The 8,416-nt window shown below is 24.0% G+C and overlaps 1 protein-coding gene across 1 annotated transcript; it reads left to right on the top strand.

Annotated features, from left to right (window-relative positions):
* LOC102673438 (maltase 1-like) lies at positions 1-8,132 on the top strand. Its single transcript, XM_006625138.2, has 8 exons — positions 1-216; positions 3,207-3,394; positions 4,789-5,073; positions 5,374-5,616; positions 6,124-6,309; positions 6,535-6,739; positions 7,192-7,540; positions 7,960-8,132. Exons 1-8 carry the CDS (start codon positions 66-68, stop codon positions 8,090-8,092), a joined length of 1,740 nt encoding a protein of 579 aa, XP_006625201.1. The 5' UTR covers positions 1-65; the 3' UTR covers positions 8,093-8,132.
* Positions 8,133-8,416: the final 284 nt, after the last annotated feature.

Genomic DNA, 8,416 nt, shown 5'->3' on the forward strand with positions numbered 1-8,416 from the left:
TTACCGTCCAATCTGACGGGAAGAATATAAGGGACCGCGTGATCGCGCGCCGTATCATTCAAATCATGAAGAGCTTCGTCGTGGTCGTACTTCTGCTCGCGGTCAGCCTTGGCGCCGGCCAAAATAACAAGGGTTGGTGGAAGAACGCGATCTTCTATCAGATATATCCCCGCAGTTTCATGGATTCCAATAATGACGGCATCGGGGATTTGAAAGGTAGGAAATTCGCGCGAAAACACTTGTGTCTTGTGTTTTTCATTTTCCGCGTATCGTATATACATTGGATCGCTTTTAAGCTAAGATTTACACAAATTGCGCGACAACTTCAGTTCAGCAACGAGTTTATATCATAATTTTCATGATAAAATGTGCATCGCACGATTAGAAATGTAAATCTCGATCGAAAATATCAAATAAAATTGGAAATAATGTTGTATCGCTCGTGTACAATTTTTTTAAGAAGTATGACGGAAAAATCGTAATTAAAATATGCAGTGATTTAGGGAGATAGAAGAAAGAGATTGGAAATTAGAAAGATTTAAGATTGGTTAAAAAAGATAAGTTGTTAAAAGTTAACATGATTACAATCGTGATTCAAATATTTAAATGTCATATTGGAATGAAGTTTCGTAATATATGACGCCATGCATCTTTATTGAAGTGTGATCATGATGCACGAGTTGTTAACTTTGCAATTGTACATAATTGATTGGTATTGATTGATTAAATCATGTTCCTTTAAAAAAGTGTCGAGGAAAGAAAATGAGAGAATTGAAAAATTGAGTAGATCTTAGTCATGAATTATGAATTCTTGGTACAGATATTAATGATGATAATAATATATTTATCTTAATAAGATTTGATTAATGGAAAATACGTATAATTATTCATATTTACATCATAATACACGAAAAAATTATTTAATGTATTTCTTTTAGTTTATAAATTTAAACGATTTATTTTTTATCTTGTTGTAACAAGAATATTTATTTATAATAGAATTGAATTAAAAATGATATATTTTCATATCCTATTAATATTAAATAAAAGATAAAAAGAAATATTTGTTTGATAATTTCTTTTTTTTGTTCATTTGAGTATTTTACTATTTATAATTGCCATTTTCACATATATTTATATAATATTTTAAAATATTAATTTTAAATAATTTAAATAATATTTCGAAAATATTGAAACAATTCAATTTACAATTCAAATAATATTTATGAAATATTTAAACGATCTTTCCTTATATAAAGATATATATTTTCTTAACAAATATAGAGATTAAAATGATATTCAAATATTAATGTTAATGTAAATAAATGAATCGTTTAAAAACAACTTGTGCAATTGAAATTAATTATACTTTGTTAACTAATAATAGTATCATGAATGGATTAAAGATATTTAAAGAGATGCGCAAAGTGGTTGAGCATTCTACTGAATCTCAAGCTTGGAATTAATCCAAACTTTTAATTCTTTGCTTATTAACACTGATAATAATAGTTGTAATTAGTCGATAATAAAAATGAGAATACGTTAGTAATTAACAATAAAATAAATAAAAATAAATTAGTAAAATATTGAATCTAAAGAATTTGTGGAATATATTTTTTATCAACAAATGCAAGAATATTGTGTAAAGATTTTTATATTTAGAAATAATATATTTCGTGTTATTCTTTCATTCCACAAACATTTTTTATAAAATAATGGTAGATAAAGATAGTTAATATTTAATTGCACTTCTGGAATCTCACGTCCTTCCTTTGATACGTATGTATGATGTAACGTACGTGAGCTTTGAATGTTTGATGATAATTGAATGGAGTTATAAAAAATCTTTTGTAACGGTATATTAGCGTAAGAGCTGATCGATAATTACCGTAAAAAGGAACAAATTTGATTAATCGTTTTTTTATCTTATAATTTTCCTCGTTGAAGAAAAATATACATTTGTTATTGTGAATTTAAAAAAATTTAAAAAAATTTAATATATATTTTTATTATATATTATATATTTAATCAATTATTAATTATGCCAACTTATTCACGATGTCATGAGAAATTTTATTGAATATCAATATTGACTTAATATCAGTGATACAATAAAAAAGAAATATTTATTAATTTAATCAATCAACATTTATTCGTTTCAACGCGATTTATTTTCAATATGTTTTAATTGTTTTTTATATTTTTCGAAATTAATAATATTTTATTTTTGTTAATAAATCTTAAAATTGTTTTCGAATTCTTACTCACCGTGACGATTATAATCATTTATTCTTTGTACTCGTCACTTACCTGAAACAAAAATAATAGAACATCATTAAATTATTTTTAAATCAAATATATTTAGAAAGAATCATTAATAATATCGTAATTAAACATAATAATAATAGTAAGTGTAACATTTGATAGAGAATAATTTATTACCTAATTAAAAATATTTAAATAATAATTTCTTGTAATAAAATATCTAAAAATAATAATAAATAGTAATAAAATAATGTAGATCGATATCTCATCTATATTTCAAAAACACACACGTAACAATTATCTAACGATTAGATATAATGGTGAAAAATTGAACGATTTCATAATTCAAATGCGTTATACATTAGAAGTTACAATAATATTTACAATAATATTTCCAGCGTATTATCTATAACAATCTATAACTATCTGTAATAGAAAATATAAAGCAAAAATAAAAATTGACATGAAAAATAGAAGAATTGATAAATTAATATATATGGATATCTATTTTCTCTTGGATATCTTACTTGTAAAGTTTTAGATTTTTTGTTAATTCTCGTCCATTAATGAATCACGAAATGAGTTCACTTTTCACTTTTATTCATTTTTATTTTATTACAAGAATTAAAAAATAAAATATTAACCTCATGATTTTTAATAATTTCGCATATTAAATTTAAAATCTAATTAAAATCTATTACATAGTTAATATTAATTTCTTATTTTAAAAAATGGACAAAATGATAGAAATAGAAGAGGAATGTATCTATTCCTCGATCATTTATTTTCATGATCATCGATATAGCACGATTGATCCACAAATAACAGATTAGCATTTGCAAACCAATGTGAAACTATCTGACTCGATTCTTTTTATTATCATCCAATTATTAGATTCGAAAATTGATTTTAGCTTATTATTTTAACTGGCTTCTTGGCAGGTATTAAGGATAGGCTTTCACACTTCATCGAATCTGGAATAACAGCGGTATGGTTATCACCAATTAATAAAAGTCCTATGGTAGATTTTGGATACGATATATCTGATTTTGAAGATGTAGATCCAATATTTGGCACTCTACAAGATCTTAAAGATCTCATTGCAGAAGCGAAGAAACAGAATTTAAAGGTAACATAAAAGCATATTAATATCTTGTCGTATAAAATCATATTATATCATGCCATTATATTAGCAGATATAAAATCTTCAGCAGTTTCTAATTAGGAAGATTTTTATTCAATATAAAATCGATAAATTTAAATGAAGAATATCGATGAATATCAAGAATAACGTTATATTTATGATGAAAAAATATATGATAAAATAAATAGATACAAATGATTGTTAAAATTTAAAATTGGAACTTAAAACTTAAAATATATTGAATTATATTTAGAATTATGCATTTTTACATATATTTATCGTATTCAATTACAATGAATTAATGAAAAAATGATGCGACGCGATGCTATAAAAAAAAAGAGAAATATTTGAGAAAATTCAATCGTTTATTGAAAATATTAAAAGTGTACATATGTCTCAATGATAATATTGTATACATATATCGTATAAATTTTAAATAAATTTCAAATATGCATTTCGATAAATAATTCTTTCATTTTTATAATCACGTGAAAATAAAATTATGGAATGTTTTATATGTGATGATACACAGTATCGTGACGTGAATAACATGACATAATTGTAATTTGATTCCAACAGATTTAAAACAATGAAAATATATCGGCTCATACTCTACACGAATTACACGAAAAATCACGTAATATAGCACTTACTTTTTTAGTGACGTGATATTAATGCGTATTTCTTTTTCTAATCTTAATTATATGATATGATTGTATCACGTTAAAAAAATCATATAACGATATATAAATAGAATTTTCTTTCGTAAGAGATTTTATATTAAAGATTATAATTTTTTATTCTTATATGTGATATCTGAATTGTCGATAAGTACTTTTCCAATATCGATGAGATAAACATTAAATATAATAATACACGGTAATAACACTTGAAAGAAAATCACGTTGAAGATTTTAAAGTATTACTTATTGTATTGATACAATAAGTGATACGCTATCGAATAATTTCAATTAAATAATAATTTAAATCATAAATTTTTTTTGGAAAATTATTTTCCTATCTTAAGTTTGAAAACAATTCTATCAAATTCCACATTTAATAAATATTTCATGGAAATGTAACTATTTCTCTAAAAAAGTGAATATCAAAATATTTTCATTAAGTATATGAAATATGAAATATTTTCATATTTCATTATAATTTTCATTATATTTTCATTATCTGCTGAAAAATCAATTAGTATATTTAAAAAAAATTCATAGATTTTTATTTAAGAGAATAAAATATTAAAATTTGCTTTCACATTTTGAATTGAAGATACTATAGCTAATCATTTAGTTATTTGAAGCTCAACAAAGTTTAAAAATCTGTATTTTTTCTAAATAAATAACAAAAATACTGACAATTTTTTTTTTCAGGTTATTCTAGATCTCGTCCCTAATCATACTTCTGATCAGCATAAATGGTTCCAACAGAGTATAAATCGGACTGCAAAATATACAGATTATTACATATGGGTTAATGCTACTGTAAACGATACAGGAAGTCCAATTAAAGACAAGTATCCTAATAACTGGGTTAGTGTATTCAATGGTACAGCATGGACATTCCACGAGAAGAGGGGACAATTTTATTTCCATCAATTTTATAAGCAACAACCAGACTTGAACTACAGAAACCCGGAAGTGAAAAAAGAGATGGAGGTATAGTTTTGGTCAATTTTCTTGATATTAAAATTAATTCAAAAATTAATACAAAAGTTTTGTATCATTCGATTTGTTTATAACACTTAATCAATCCCATGAAAGAAAGAAAAACGAAGAAAATATCTTATGAACGTATTGAATATACATTATTGAAATACTATAAATTAGATTAATCTAAGAAATTCTGTTGCAAGATTTTATTCGTATTCGCAAAGAATTTTTCCTTATTCTATCTTTTTATTCTATGCGAATCGTCTCCAACAGAAAATTTGCATGATCTATTCATTCTTTTTTCAGAATATAATGAAATTTTGGTTGGATAATGGAATCGATGGATTCCGCATAGATGCTATACCACATTTATACGAAGCCGCTAACATATCGTTAAATGAAACACCTTTTGGTGAAAACCTCAATTTAAGTCTTCACGCTTCTTTCAATCACACTTTAACGAAAGATCAACCCGAGACTTATGAAATAGTATCCGAATGGCGAAAATTTGTGGACACGTATGCAAAGGATAATAATCGGGATGAAATAGTAAGAGAAAAAAAATATATATTTGCGAGCAATTTATCGTAAAGATATATTCTATTTTTAAATTTTTTCATTTCTTTCGAGACTGACAAGATATATCAAACTTTTATTTATGTATCGATTAATAATTTTATCAATGCTAAATGAATAAACTCAATGTTGTTTTAAATTTTAAATTTAAGAAAAAGTTGATATTTTTTCCATATATTGTTTAATAATAATTCCATATATTAATTTTATTTAATTTGACCATATATTAGTATTATATTATTTAAAAAATTATTACATATTAAAAAAGAAAAATTTTTTATTCGATTGTTTCATCGGCACTGAAGTTTACACAATGATTGATTTTATGAACAGGATGTAAAAAGTATAGAAAATTTCCAATTATACTATTATACACATATTGATAATATTTAGAATATTTTCTTAATTTTTAATCCTAGATTTAAATTAGATACGCATTGAACACTATTTATCACGATTTAATAAAATTTTGTTTTACAGGTACTTTTGACAGAGGTCTATAGTTCTTTAAGCAACACTGTCAAATATTACGAATTCGGTTCAAACGTTCCCTTCAATTTTAAATTTATAACAGATGCAAATTCATCTTCCACGCCAGAACAATTTAAAACAATTATAGACAATTGGATAAAAGGAACTCCCAAAAATAGTGTTCCAAATTGGGTGGTACGTAAGTTTTTTCATAATTAATTAAATTTAATATGATAAAAAAACAAATACATTTAATCCTGATTGTGATTCATTTTTTACTCAGTCAACTTAGTTGACGATAACACTAAATAATGAAAATTACTAATGAAAATTAGATAAGTTTATATCTATTCGCATTATTTAAGTAAGATCAGTTTTGATTCATCCAAAATATAAATATATATATAATAATTACAACAGATGGGAAACCATGATCGAGTTCGTGTCGGTACACGTTATCCAGGTAGGGCGGATCACATGATAATGTTAGAGATGATTTTGCCTGGAATCGCGGTCACGTATTATGGAGAAGAAATCGGTATGGAGGATAATACTACGATATTCAAATATGATGTTCGTGATGGCTGTCGAACACCATTCCAATGGGATAATTCCATTAATGCAGGTATGAAGAATTAGATTGAAGAATCAGTTTCTGAATTTTTCTAAAATTTTTTATTAATTTTAACAGTAAAAAAAAAGTTTTAAAAAATTGAAAAATAATATTATAAAATATTTTTTTTATTAATATTAATATTTCAATTAATAAAAAGATAGATACATTTTATTAGCAAGATTTTCAATTTTTTATAACTATATAGCGATAAATAAATTTTGAAGTCATTTGAATCTTGCATCAAGTTTAAAAAAAAAAATCATTTCCATTAATATTCCAATTGATTATTATTCTATCAATTTAATTGTCACATTCATATATTTACTCTTTATTTTATATCTATATAAAATATACAGAAATAAAACTATAATCTCTAATATTTAAATAATAAAACAACCTTATCTCGTTTGTAAATTTCTATGAAAATATTGACATTTACATGATAAACTCGATGCTTATAGGTTTTAGTAAAGCCAATGAAAGTACGGTTGAAAAGGAATGGCTGCCTGCTCATACATCATACAAAAATGGATTAAATTTGGAGCAAGAGAAAAAAGATTCTATTTCTCATTATCATCTTTATACCAACTTGACCGCCTTAAGAAAAAGAGACGTGTTGAGAGAAGGGGAGCTTATTACACAAGTTTTAAACAAAAATGTCCTGGCTGTCGTGCGACAAGACAAAAAAGAAGCGGTATCTCTTTTGATCAATTTTTCTAAAAATAGTACTACCGTGGATATATCAAAACTGGTGAACAAAGAAAATAATAAAATTTATACAAGCAGTATAAACTCCAACTTGATACCAAAGTAAGCAATCAATATTCGGCGAATTTTGATTAGAACATATGTTTTAAATTGAATTGGAATCAATATGTGGATTTATAAGAACAATAACAGAAGAAAATTTTCTATAATGCAATAATGATTAAAATAGATTTTTTAATTTATGGATATTTTATTATATTTAAATCAATACGATTTAATATCTTTATTAATTCTATTAATCTTTTATTAATTCTAAAATCTTTTATTAATTTTATTAGTAATGGACAATTAATGACATAAATTTAATTTCATTTTTGATATTTGATTCTAAAATATTTTCAAAAATAATTCAAATAAGTCGATTTATTTTTAAATTCTTAATTTTTTTACTGATTCCAAATTTATTCAGATCTATTTATTTACTACTTTAACGATAATACAATAATTTTATTATTTTTCAGTCAATTTGTGGATCTGATGGCCATCAAAATTCCTGGAAATGTAGCTATAATTGTAACATCCGGCGCTACTATAGTCAATTATTCAATCATAACTTTCCTATTTGTAATGTTCATATCTTTTTTCCAGCGGTAAAGAAAAAATTTATTGCTTAAAGAATTTAATGTAAAAAAAATTAGAATATTATAAAACTAATTTTAACTAATTATTAATTAATAAAATTCATCTTAATATCAGATTTATAGGCTGAATATGTATCCTAAATAAAATATTTATATTTATACGTTTATATCATATATTTATATATTGAATTATATTGTATGTGTTCAACATGCCATCAAACATTGTAATTGAATTATGTATAAAATCATGATTACGATTACAATTACTTGAATTTCTATATTCAATTATAATTTCTATTCTTGATATAAGTTTAGCACCAAAATACTTTTTCATTAT

This window comes from Apis dorsata, unplaced genomic scaffold, assembly GCF_000469605.1.
Source record: "Apis dorsata unplaced genomic scaffold, Apis dorsata 1.3 scaffold_1283, whole genome shotgun sequence".
Lineage (NCBI taxonomy): Eukaryota > Metazoa > Arthropoda > Insecta > Hymenoptera > Apidae > Apis > Apis dorsata.

What these genes read in the sequence shown, in the direction of transcription:
- LOC102673438 (XM_006625138.2), top strand. Translation starts at nt 66, where the DNA reads ATGAAGAGCTTCGTCGTGGTCGTACTTCTGCTCGCGGTCAGCCTTGGC. An exon ending in CGGCATCGGGGATTTGAAAG is followed by an intron (nt 217 to 3,206) that starts GTAGGAAATTCG and finishes GCTTCTTGGCAG; the next exon opens with GTATTAAGGATAGGCTTTCA. An exon ending in ATAATAATCGGGATGAAATA is followed by an intron (nt 5,617 to 6,123) that starts GTAAGAGAAAAA and finishes TTTGTTTTACAG; the next exon opens with GTACTTTTGACAGAGGTCTA.